Here is a 13,658-nt window from a genome sequence, read left to right on the forward strand (position 1 = left end):
TAATAATTTGGCTTCTTCACAGAACCATCAGGAAAACCATTTAAATAATATTTATACACATCTTAAAATGAAAAACACTGTGCAGAACACTCTTATTACATTTGCTTATTATATTAATGATGTTCTTACTCTTTCCAAGGTGGATTTATTGCATTCTCTGCTTTCAATACTTTTCCAAATTGTTATTTATAATAAGCAAGGCTTCACAGACCCTATCCATATGCCTTCTTGAAGGAAGATATCTCAATTAGAAGGGTACAGATTCAGAGAGGTGACATAGTGATGCACCTTTCATCACTGTGTGGTAGGCTGCAATCTTTTGCAGGAACAGCTGCACTGATGTGACAATATTATCTATATCTCTGTTGGTCTATAGAATATTCTGTATTTGCTTGTATTGCTTTAAAACTGTTTTCTCCCCCTCAACAGATAAACCAAGACTTTTTTTTTCTCAACCACATAAACTCTCAGATAAGTAAGTCGGTATTGCACATAACCAAATTCCAGCTTTCACACTGGAAGTGTTTATTCTTGCCATCTTTGCCATGATGACCAGGTCAGTGCAGAAACGGTGGAAATGGACATAAATGAGAATTCTGACCAATTTCAAAGTAGGGTACTATTCCTCACAAAAGGAATAGTATAATTATATTAATCAAAATGCTATAAACAGGTGTCTTAATACAGTTTAGGCTAAAACTAAAAGAAAAAAAAAGCTAAAAACTGCAGAAACAAACCAAAAAGCAAGCCAATTACTTAAAGTAATTACCTCCCTTCTATATTTCATAGGTTTGAAAGACTTAATGCACTTGCTGGCACCTTCCACAGATGTCCGGGTTCTCCTGAACAGTGTGTCTTCAAATCTCCAGGCTTTTGTCATTCAGGTATAAAATTAATTTAATAATTTCAGAAAAGAAAGCGTGATCAAATCATTTATTCTGCTACATGCTAACCGTCGCTAATCTGCAGGAGTTACACTGTACACTAGCAACCTGAGCAGACTGCAGATTTGCATAAATACAATTTATGCATGCTGAAGAAAAAGGAGAAATTAATTGGCGTATGTCATGGTTTAGACCCAGCTGGCAACTAAGCACCATGGCAGCCACTCTCTCACTCCAAGAAGGAGAAAATACAACAAAAAGGCTTAAGGGTCAGGACAAAAGGCAGGGAGGGCTCACTCACCAGTTATGGTCATGGGCAAAAGATAGACTTGTCTTGGGGAAACTAATTCAGTTTAATTTAAACAACAAAACCACTACCGAACCCCCAGCGGGCAACAAAGCACCAGGCCAGCCACTCTCTCACTCCAAGAAGGAGAAAATACAACAAAAAGGCTTAAGGGTCAGGACAAAAGGCAGGGAGGGCTCACTCACCAGTTATGGTCATGGGCAAAAGATAGACTTGTCTTGGGGAAACTAATTCAGTTTAATTTAAACAACAAAACCACTACCAAATCACCAACTGAATCAGAGTGGGACAGTGGGAAAGAAAACCAACAGGATCTTAAACACACCTTCCCCCCAACCCTGCCCTCTTCCCTGGGCCCAGGTTTGCTACATCCTTCCCCTCCATGTGGAGCAGCAGAGGGCAGAGGATGGGGGTTGCAGTCAGTCCCAGTCCACTCCACGTTGCTTCTGCTGCTCTTTCCTCTTCAAGGGATACACTTCTCACAGCCTTTTCATAAGGCGGTGTGATGTCCCTCCCATGGGAGACAGTCCACCATGAACTATTCCAACGAGCGTGAGGGTCTCCCACAGGCAGCGGTTCTCCCAGTGACAAACTGCCCCAGCATGGGTCTCCCTCAGAGTCACTGCCTTTTTCAGGAACATTTCTCCACCGGTGATGTCTGAGGACTGTGCCAGTGCGGGCTTCTCCATGGGCTGCATATGGCCTGCCATCTTGCCACTGGCCGAAGGGAAACGGCTGCTCCAGAGTGTCTTCACGCCTTCTTCCTCATTACACTGGGTGTCTGCACGGGTTGTTTATCTCTCTCTCTCTGCCCTACCACCCTCCAAAACAAAAGAGATCTCCCCAAAAAAAGTCTCTTGGTCAACAGGTTTACCCTCTTAGATAGGTGCAGAGGCACTGATTGGCTCAGCCTTGGCCAGAAGCAGGGCTGATTTAAAGCTGAGGTTGAGGGGATGGAAGTGAGAGGGAGAATGAAGTGGAGCTTTTGGAAGCTCCTTACCAGGACAACACCAGTGGCTCCCTCCTCCACCACCGAAACCCCTCCAGACACAAATCATCACAGCATAAAAAAATTCCATCTGTTCCTTATTTCTGTGCCTCTATCCACTTGGGTGGTTTCCGTATCTGCTCTCATTTCATAGACACGTATCGTAACAGTCCCTAATAAACCAGAAGTAGGAAGAAAAATGTTAGTAAAAATGAAGAGAACACTTTGTGATTCCTGAAACTGTCAATTCAAGAAACTGTTGACTTTTAGCAGGTGGTAGGAGAATGATAATTTCTAGTATAATGTCTCTAGCTTTTGTGAAACATTCAAGTGTGAGCATCCTCATATAGGCACCTTTCCATAGGTTACCAGATCTACCGCCCCCCTTTCATTACTGAATTCAAAATTAGTGGTAGCTTGATACTACTGCTGCATTTGGCTGGTTGCCAGACCAATTAACTTGGGTCTGGACAGTGTTTAAAGTTTGGGCTTTTTTTTTTTCCCCTTTCTGAAGAAGCAGGGTAAACTGTACTTCTTTAGCTTGATTATTTCTTTTTTTGTTTGTTTGTTTGTTTTGGGGGGGTTGTGGGTTTTTGGTTTTTTTTTTGTAAATTAAGAATAGTACTTTGCAGTCCTGTGGTGCCTTCATCTCACAGAAACCTCAGCTACCTTATGGGATGGTATAGAGAAGATGGAGCAAGACTTTTCCTGTGGAATCACAGATGCGGGGCATGAGGCAATAGACACAAGCTGAAGCAAAGAAAATTTCCACTAGATAAAAAGAAAAAAAATACCATGACAATAGTGACAATAGTTAAGTATGGGAAGAGGTTACCTGGAAGGCTATGGAATCTCCATCCCAGAAGTATTCAGAACTTGGCTGGACAAGCCCTGAACTAAGTGGCCATGCTTTGGACAAGAGGTTGGATTAGATGATACCCAAAGATCTCTTCCAACCTACGTTATTTTAGGATTCTAACAAAAAACCTGCTTGTTCCACCTCTGTATGCAGTTTGTACATGGAAACAGTCTGCAACATAATAAGGAATTCTTTTAACCAGCTCTGTCATAAAGCAAAATTTTTTCTCTATTTGCAGCCAAGCAGGAGTAAAGAGGAGCTTAGAAAACTGGCATCCGATTTCCAGTTGAGATGGAACTTCCTACTGAACACAGTAAGCAAGGTTATGACCCTCACGTTTGCAAATGGTTTTGGTAAGTAGGATCTTTGTGACTCTCATCTGATATGCCCCTCTGTGTCTGCAGATGGCAGAGGCACCACTTCATTTTAGTTGACTAATTCACACTACAGTTTGTAGGAGCATCTGTTCTTCCTACTCCCTTCCTTGCACCAAGCATCACCATTCACCTGGTGATGTGGCTAGCTGGGTCAGGGAAATGAGATGGTTAGGTTTTGACCAGATTTATTTTCAGATCCAAACCACAGGACGAGCAGAAGGGAGGCAAGTAGGAACACGCAGCTGGAGATGGTGGGAAGGGCAGGACTACCTCTTCCTGCAGAAGCCATCATTTGTCTGTGGAAATATGGGGAACAGCAGCCTGAGGTGAGAGCCTCTGCTCTCCCTCGCTACAAAAGCTGCAAACCCCAGCAGAAGGGTGTGATGGAGAGCTGGGGTCACTAATATTCCAAACCATAAAACCTCCAGATCTCTCAGGTGATAGCTCCCTGCCCTTCAGGTTCTTTCTGTGTAACACAGACGAAGTAAGAGTCACTGTATAACTACTTGACAAAAAGGCAGTTAGTTCCTCTGACAACAGCTATATGCTGCTTCTCCTTACGCCTTACACTGACATAAGTGTTTGCCTAGCCAGCAGCAAGCCCTGTTTAAGGCGTTAAACTGACAGAAAACTAGTCACTCCTTGAGCTGGATTAGTGTCTGTCTTAGAGCTCTGAGCTGTCAAGCATCACATCCATCCTACACCAGTGCAAGGCAGGAGAGGCAAAAGGACTGTGCAGTCACATTCACTCAAAGTGGTACAACCAACAACCACGTCTTGAATCAATTCAGTCTCTTCCATTGCTATATTGCATCAGTCCTACCTGCCTTTCTCTTAATTTGTAAAACCTTTCAGATGCTCTCTCTCTGTTATATCGTTCTGCAGAAGTGCACCATCTCCTGTGAGTACCATCTGATCCCAAATTGTATGAAATGCTTTTTAGATTTTCAAAGAGCACCTTCATATTTTTTCCTCTGTTGGACGGGGCTTTACACAAATAGCCAAAGAAAGCCTCATTATTTTCTTTGAAATTCCCCCTCAATACTGTGCTTTCATGTGTTTCCTAAAAAGACATAACAAAGGAGTGCGTTAAGGTTGTTGCCTTTTGTATTCCTCAGTATTCTTCCCCCACTAATATCGGTGTTTGTGCATATATGAGAGCACCCCTTTCTGCATCTAGCTGCTACCTTTTGCTCTACATTTAGATTGCAAACTCTTTGGAGCAGGTTCAGAGTTTTGTTCTGTGTCTGCAGGGAACGTAGCACAGGAGAGTCCCTTGTCCATCAGCTGTTGCATTACAGTAATAATAAAATAATTCCTTTCTCTCTCTCCAGAGGAGTTTGCACAAAAGTGTCCAATGTTACAGGCAGTATTTTGGGCAATGAGGAAATCAGGAATGAATTCCAAAACCAGCACTGGAAGCATAATGTTTGTTGAAATTCCCCACAATGATGAATTCCTCTTGTCTCTTGTCACAAGAAGAGATTAGTGATTTGCCTCCCTGTTCTGCAGCTGTCAGTGGTTGGGGACACAACTGACAGAGAGCATCCCTTCCTCTGCTGAGCCTTCCTTAAACTCGTTGGAAATTATATTTTCATCCCACTTATGACAGCCCTCCTACTATACTTCAGTAGCACTAAGATTGAATTTATTCTCACATACAAAAGCCACTTTAAAAATTAACTTTTAATCTTTCTCTATAATGCTCCTATTAATTTGATCATTATTATCGTCTATCTTAATACCTTTGGTCCTTGAAGATGTTGGGCTATATGACCTAACAACGTCCCTTCTTTCTCATGTTTCTATTCCAGTAGGATTTCAAGTTTTGGTGGACAAGGCTGAAGCCATTATGTTAACAAGCCACCTGGTGTAAAAGTTCCCTACTCTGGGTCATTGCTTTTCAGAAATTTCTTAAATCCCAGCATTTCTTGCAGGAATGGTGGGCAGCCTGCAAGTCGAAATATGTAGCATCCACACTGAGGAAACACAATCACTTAGGCAAATGTGTGAGTATGATGTTAATGCAGCATGCCTCTCCCCAGAATAAACCACATACCAGTAACAAAACCCAAACTTATTTCTGTCTGGGGTTCTTGACTTGGATCTTGGCACATCTGGCACACATAACATGCTGGCATACTCAGACCTCTGAATTTAGAATTGGCTTTTACCCTTTCCCAGCCCAGCCTCCACATGGGTGATGCCCAAGTGTGATTCAAGGAAACATGTGGTTACCCCCCTCTATGGCAGCAAGGGGCAAGTGTGCTACAGCAGTCAGGGCTAAGGGAACCTTCACAGCTCTTTCAGCTCTACCTCCTCTCCAGCAAATATGCCTCTACATATCTCTGTCACAGAGCCTCACATCAGCTGGTACCCTTTCATTTCCTTTACCAACCTCCCTTCCAAGGCATTCATGGATGTATTGCTGAGCCACATTGCCTGGACAGAGCCTGTGCATTCCTGTTTTGAAAGCAAGCTGCTTCAACTTACTCCCTCTTCAAAACTGTGTCCCTCTGTATTATCCCAAGGGACAACTGGATTGGTAGCTTTTGTTTCATGCTTACTGTTACTCAATATGTTGAAAACTTCTGTAAGACCATTAGAAATACTCATGGGCTACTAGAGTCAGGTCTGTACAGTTTGAACACCAATTTCCGTGTCCCATACATAAACAAGTCCTTCTGCATACTTTGCTATCATTTAGAGATGCACAAAAGGACAAACTGCAGAAGCAGCTCCTCAGACACATGCAACACCAAGAGGCAGTATTTTTCGTTTTTAAAGCTCTATAAACCTCGGTCATTCATATAAATGATGGCATCTCCTTGTTGATGTCCATGTAAACATGTTTAAGGGATGCAGAAGTTATGAATTGTTTGATGAATTCCTAAGCAGATTTATGTCATGGAAGAAGACCTACTCCTTACCGTAAGGGCTTTCAACCAAGGTATGATTCAAAAGTCAATGGCCTCAGTGAGTCTCTCTTGGCTTTCAGCAGTTATGCCCCAAGCTGCAAGGTAGGCCATTTAATGTCACAGATACAAAACATACAGACTTCTGTAGGAGGGTTTACTTGGGAAGAGGAGGAATGATTTATCTGTCTGAAGGGAGAATGGGGATGATACATGGTTGTTGATAAGCCTTGTAGTAGCAGTGAATGTGGGGGAACAGGAAAGCAAATAAACATAAGTACACTTTCCTCTCTAGCTTAAATAAGGGGGAAAGGCTTTTGCTTATGTTTAAAAACTGCAGCTGGTGCCTAGTTTGCTGTAATATTTGGAAATACATAATTTTGTAAGTACTATTTGATGAATGCTAGTCTGCTACTTTGTCTAGCCCATTACTATAACGAAGCCCTTCAAAAGAGAACACATCATGAAGGTAAGAAAATGAAGAATTGTTAAAATTATTTTTGTTTTTCTTTAAACCTAGGATCCTGGCATTTGCTTACTCTGCTACTCACAGATTTTGTGGCTCACATATTCCTGTCCTATATAGAGGAGGAGGGAGATGAAAGTTTCTGTGTTGCAGAGCAAAATGTGCACCCTATTCTGTGGGTTTATGAGACCAACAATTTCTGGGACTGTTTTGCACAGGAGCAAACTCAAGCCAGTGTTCCACAGACAGCTGTCATAACTTTGCAGAGCCAGAGTAACTTTGGATTAAGCAACGCTCTTCTAGAATTCTGAGGTATTTGGTGGACCCAGCCACAGGCAGCAAGGTGAAATAAATAACAATAACTTCAAAGAAAATTGCAAAATAGAAGTTATAAAATGGGTAAATCAGGAGAGATTGGGAGGGGTGTGGTTGTTTGGCAGGTTTTATGCATGTCAAGTAGAAATAATGCAATCTAGGTTTGCATGGAGTTTTGTCCAATGTCACCTAAACTTCATGCCACAAAACTTCCTCCACATCCTACCACCACCTCACAATCCTGTCAAGCGATGGTAATCTCCACACCACCCACCTCCCCATTGTCACAGTTCCCTGACTCTTTCTGTAGGTTTGCAGCAGATCTTTGGTGCTCCGTCAGATTCCTTGGGTGTTGTCTAAGAGCAGCACTGCTCTGGTGGGTTGGGAGCATCTTGTGGCCTAGCCAACAAACAGCCTGCATGTATTTATTGATCAGAAGAGAGAGCACACGGTGTGGTCTTTTCTCGCTGTTTTTCTGAAGCACTGAGAAGCTCTTTCCTCCACCTACCTGTTTTATCAAAAGATGCAGAAATATGAAATCCTTGACATCTTTCTGCTCCTTCAGACTTTCTTGCACTCAGTCCACTGCTTCAAACTTACAGGCTTAAGGGATGACATACAGGTAGAAAACAAGAGACTCTGAGTCTTCTTAGGATACAAGGCTAAATATAAGGACATAAGGGAACACGGATCAAGCCTCTGTCTTTAACACAAATGATGAATTAGAGGTTCGGCTGTTTTCAGATTTCTCTTCCACGCAGTAACAGCGTTTGTCTTAAATCTCAGCAAACACTGTGTTTTACAGAAAACAGTGCTGGACTAATAATGTTAACGGCACCAAGACTCATGAAGAAAATTATATTTTTGGGGCTATAGTTATTCTACTCCCAAGATGTATTCAGCTTCTATAAACCAGGACCAGGACTGCAAATGGACTGTTTTAAAAACACCTTTGTTAATTATAAAGACCCTTGGTAGACCCTTATTTTTTTAAATACAAGATATGTTAAAACTACCTCAGCAATGAAGATTGGAAGGGGGACAAAGGGAACAAACCAAAAATGATTTATACATGTGATGGGCATGTTTGACAATTTTTGTTCATTTTCAAATGTAATATAATGAGCCATCCTGCCACTATGTCAAAACCCAAACTGAGTTGGGTGCAGGCTATGAGCAAGGAACCTCTAAACCACTGATGGTCAGAAATTAGGAGATAAACTAGTAGAAATCTTATTCAAATCTGTCCGGCTTCCTATGCCCTTTCACTCTGCTGCCCATATGAGCTTTCATATGACCTACTATGCCGATTGCAATGCTCTTATGTGGGTGTCAGCACACAAGTAGTTGACCCAGATTTTGTCGGTGTAAGTGATGTGCCTATAAACATGTCTATCAGTTTTGCTTATTTTGTAGATGATCTCAAGAACAGAGCAAGGCTGATTAGAGTGAGCGACAAGGGGTGTCAGAGTAAGAGAGGAAGGGTATAAAATGTGAAATGGGGATTATGAGGATGTGAGACAAGGTATGGAGGCAGGAAGGAGACAGTGAAAGATTGGGTGACTGTAGAAACTGAAGATCCCGACAACCAATGGATTCTACCAGCCCATGTGCAAGTTGCTGATAATGGTGGGATGAAAAAGGCAGTTGAGTAAGACCCTGCTGACGTGGTGGTTCAAGTGTTTGCAGCTTGCGAGGGAGATGAAAAACTTGAAGCTGCAGGTCAAAAGGGTCTCAGGATCTGTGATAGTGTGAGTGAACACTTCTGCCTACTTTTGTCCTTCAAAGGGGTAGTAGCTCCCACCTCAACCATTGCAGGCTCCTTCTTTTGGGGTGTCAATACTAATTCCACAGGTTGCTGTAAAACACAGCGGCCAAAAGCATCTCCATCACCCACCACTTTCTTTGTATCACCATCTCTGTAGATCACCTGAATAGATTCCCATTGCATAAGGATTTGTGTTCTGTGACTTTTGATCACCAAAAATCATCATCGTGCTCCCAAGCAACCATCTGTCCCTGCTCTTGACTAATCCTCCTTTGGCTGAAACCCATTCTGGAGGGTATCTAAAATCTCAGCAGCCTTAGCAGCATCCACCAGCTACGCTGCATTTTCCTGGACCACATTTCTGCTGCCTGACATATCACTCTGTGCATCACGGGTATATTTCATAATTTTTCCTTTTATCTCCTTTACCTCATGCAGCTTCTGCAGCTCTTTGCGACCCAGTGTCTTTCATCAGTTCCCATCCTCCTCTCCATTCTCTGCCAGCAACACCAACCTCCAGATCTTTTTCATCTTGTCCCACAAGGCATTTCTGTGCCTTCTTTACAGCCTGTTATGCTTGGGAAAAAAATCTGTTCATTGCACCTCCACCCTCATCTCATTGAAATTAGTACTGAAAACTCGGTTCTGCTATGAAACCCTGGAAAAACGAGAGGGAGGACTGGTAACAGAAATCAGAGAAGAATCTCCCAACCTTACCCTGATATCAGCAGCATCAATATGTGTCTGTGGCTTAGCAGTTCCCTTCATGATCTTTTAGCTGTCGCCTTCATTCTTCTTCATCCTTCCCCATCTGTTTTTGGTCCTCCATTCCTAGCTCAGGCTGAATATAAATCACACTCCTCGGCAGAGACACCATGTTTTTCCATTTATTTTGAACAGCACAGCACATTTCTGAATCTTTTTAATATAACTGGAAGCAAGAAAATAATGGTTGATAATCTTGAAAATGGAATACATTCCCACTTGGTGACATCTCCTGAGGAAAACATTATTTTTATATGAAAAAATGTAGAGGGCGTGGAGTGAGACATTTCAAGATTTGAACACACTGGCTTAACAGGGAGTGTGGCAGATGAAATGCTATATAGCCAAAAGCACGTAGTATGAACGGAGAATTGTTGAAACCAATGGCAGTAGCAAAGATGCTCTGAGTGAGCCATAATCTATAAACGTGCAGCTCAGAGAGCATTGGCCCTATCTTTATTCCTTATCACAGAGCTTGCAGTTGCTTTCTCTCAGCACGAATAGCATTTTTACATCGAGAAAATCCCATTCTAGACTTCCTCTCTTTGGTCACTTAAATTAAATGTTACCAAATTAAAATCCTATTAAACTGCACACCTGCGGTGAGTTTATCTGCACAGCACCGTGCTGTAGCTTTTAATCCAATTCCACACATTCATATCATACAATATACTGCAAATCAGGGCATGGCGAGACTGAGGTTACGCTGTTCGCAGTTCTGTTGGCAGAGAGCAAATCAAACACTTTGATTTGTTAAAAAGGGAGAAAAAATAAGGACATAGTTAACTACTTCAGTTGAAGGAACAGTAAGTGTTCATCTGAGTGGTCTGTATAATCCAATATATAGAGATCGAGTGAAATCATTAACTAAAATGATGTAAAAAATAGACTAAAATCTTGACGACCCTGCTTAAATTTAGTGGCAAACCTTCTGATTTTAAGAAAGCCAGGATTTCAGCATGAAAAAGCAGTCCCCATCAGGGCGAGACACAGGCTGGGACTCTTTGTTTTGAAAAAGAATAGAAGGGTTTATAATAGACAGATAAAGTGTGAATGATGAATTAAAAAGTGGATGCGGCCTCCTATCGGACCTTTGCCACCCTATGAGGAAACCCAATATGTATCTCCTCTTGTTGGGTTAATTGATATAAAATAAGGTTGGGTATCTCTAAAACACATTGAGTTCAGTAGGAATGAACAGAAGACACTTTTTTTTATGCAGTGAAGGGAGAAACAAATGATTTATAGTCCCTTCAATCAAAACATTTCCATGTTTCTTTTCTAATTTTTCAGCTCATCCAGGTCATTTTGGAAAAGGGAATTACTAAAACTTTTACGAAGTTGGAAGGGAAGCACTTCTTACTCAAAATGATGGGCAGACACTTTTTTGCCTCTGAAGAACAGCAAATCTTCAGAGAAAACCAGCCTGACCTGAAAATTCTTTATGCTAGACCATTCTTACTATTTGACACAACTTCAAGAAATACTGTTTTCATTCTTTTAAATTTAAGATCTTTTTCTGGAAATACTAAATGCAAAACTGTGCTACCAATGCAGTAATTTTAAGCTGTCATGTGATTTGGTTGTTTGACTTTATTTGAATAAATCTTCAGAAGGAAAAAGTGAAATATTTGTGGTTTGGTTTTATCTCTTATAATTTTTGTCATCAGTAAAGCTGAAGGCTGACCTGAAGTCATTGTGGTAAATCTATCTGGAAGCTGCAGAATACACAAAGAACTCTGTGTCAGTGCTGCTACCATGTGTAAATTAAAATTTATTGTATATAGAACTTAGCGCTAATTCTCATGTCTTCGAAAAAATCCTGCTTTGTTTCCCATTTCTGCAGGATACAAGAGTCAATATCTCACATAAAATTTTCTTAACTGAAATAAAATAGGTTGTAGATAATGTTATTGATTTGTTTACGTCAGAAACTAGGTTGTTTGAACTTGTTCTATAAACAAAGTACAAGCAAAGACTCTTATAAAGAGAAATCCTGGAACAAATTTGTATGAAAAAGCAATTACAGAGAATGAAATTTGTATTTTGTAGGCATCAGACTGCACGAGGAAATTCCCTGAAACACCAGAGAAACTGGGTTTTCAAACACATTTGAAGAGCTCGTCTGCAGGGAGTTGACTGGGCCTGGTTGTTGTTTCAAGAAGGGCCAACTGCTTCATTATTTTAAGAAGGGACATTTCCTGAACTGGAGAAAAACACTTGCCAGGAGCTCAGCGAGCTTCCTCTCATTTTGGTTTTGGAAATGTACATTTATTTTCCACTTGCATTTGCATCCTTCTGTCTCAGCTCAAGCACTGAAGTAGGAATGAATTTGCAAAAGGATGGTATTACAGCAGATGTAGACAAGGCCATGCGCTAAAGAACAGGTAGTCATGTAGTCAGTTTCTCTGATGAGATTAAGAGCTTGGTGGTGAATTTAGGTACTCACTCTGGGGAAGGATCTTCACAGTTGGAAAAACTCATTTGGGCCTTAAGGCCCATTATACCCATTTTCACTGTTTTTCAGGTTTTTATGGTGAAGATGAAAAAAAACAAAAAACAGGGGTCTACAAAAATTACAAGCTAAAAATGCTCAATATTTTGCAGTCCACTTTTACTTATAAAAATGTATATTCTAGATTAGGTATGCAGCATATTCTCACTAATCAATTAAGAAGAAGTTGTAACAGCAGACTCATCTTCTGATCTGTTCTTCACAGCTATAGAAGGGTAAAGTCTATTAGATGTACCTGAGAACACTGTGAAAGGCAAAGGCTCTGGTGAGACACATTCCTTCCTGTCTCCTATTGTACCTGTACTCCTTAAATTATTTGCATGAATGCAATGAAAGTTCATATACATATACACAAGCATATATTTTAAAGAATTCTAAGTTTGCACTGCGATACTGAAGGGCAAGAATGGAAAAGGAGCAGGTCTGCAAAAGTGCTTTTACTAAATAGTAAAATAAATAATAGTAATTACTAATAGTAATATAAACTCAAATATATGAGGGCCACTCCACAAGTAACACCTCCTGTTTTATTACGTTGGCCCACAACGTCAGAGGTGGGTGTTGGTGGTACGGCAGTAGAGGGTGAACTTTCTCACCAGCGTTCCGTTAAGTTTTGTGGCCATGGGACAGATGGCAGCAGAGGAGCAGTCTGACATGGAAGTGCATATGAAGCAAAGGTGTGTGACTGAATTCCTCCACATGGAAAAAATTGACCCCATTCATTAATGCTGCTGAACGTTTACAGAGACCAAACAGCGATGTCAGCACAATGAGGGGGTGGGTGGCATGTTTCAGCAGTGGTGACAGTGACAGTGGGTCACCTCCACTGGTGCAGATTTTCACAAGCACGGCATGCAGGCTCTTGTTCATCACTGGTGAAAATGCACAGCCTGTGGTGGTGACTGTGTTGAAAACCAGTGTTTGGTAGCAGAGAAATTTGCTCTGTCAAACAGCGTTATGGAGCTCTTTGTTGTAGTTTCCATGTAGATTCCAAATAAATAGGAGGCATTGCTTTTGGAGTGACCTACATACTTCCAAATCTTTGCCTAATTAAAACTTTGCCTGGGAATCATGTTTAATAGCAGCTCCATGTACTTGCATATCAAAACGAATCCCACAAACACCAGATCTAATGATGTCCTCTTTCTAGGGCTTGGGGTCTTGCTGTTGCTTGCCCCCAGCTTCCAATGAACCTTTCCCTGCACTGGGAGCATTCCCGTGGGTGCCCTGCCTCGTGGGTTCTCTCTTTTCTAAGGAATGGAGAGATCACAGCGCCTCTGCCTATTATGGGTTCATGTCCCTGGTTTACCCATGAAGTACCTATAGAGAATTATTTCATGAAATACCTGCTGGGCTGCACACCTGACCAAGACGGTCCAGCAGCCTCACACGTCCCCAGCAAAAAACATGCCAAACGCAGCATAAACTCGCAGCAAGCCCCACGTCCCGGCCTCAGCCCTGCGTGGCCGAGAAGGGCTGAGTGCCGCCCCAGCTGCCCC

General features: G+C 41.7%; 1 protein-coding gene across 1 annotated transcript in view; it reads left to right on the top strand.

The window, feature by feature from the left end:
* The window catches only part of RFX8 (RFX family member 8, lacking RFX DNA binding domain), a gene marked incomplete at its 3' end in the record, with an annotated part of 28,193 nt that extends 20,998 nt beyond the window's left edge, over window positions 1-7,195 (top strand). Inside the window, 4 exon segments of the mRNA XM_010132902.1 lie at window positions 790-884; window positions 3,277-3,391; window positions 6,851-7,092; window positions 7,094-7,195. Of these exon segments, the coding sequence (XP_010131204.1) occupies window positions 790-884; window positions 3,277-3,391; window positions 6,851-7,092; window positions 7,094-7,195 (554 nt within the window).
* Window positions 7,196-13,658: the final 6,463 nt, after the last annotated feature.

The sequence above is a fragment of the Buceros rhinoceros genome, unplaced genomic scaffold (assembly GCF_000710305.1).
Source record: "Buceros rhinoceros silvestris isolate BGI_N320 unplaced genomic scaffold, ASM71030v1 scaffold15653, whole genome shotgun sequence".
NCBI classification, from domain to species: Eukaryota; Metazoa; Chordata; class Aves; order Bucerotiformes; family Bucerotidae; genus Buceros; species Buceros rhinoceros.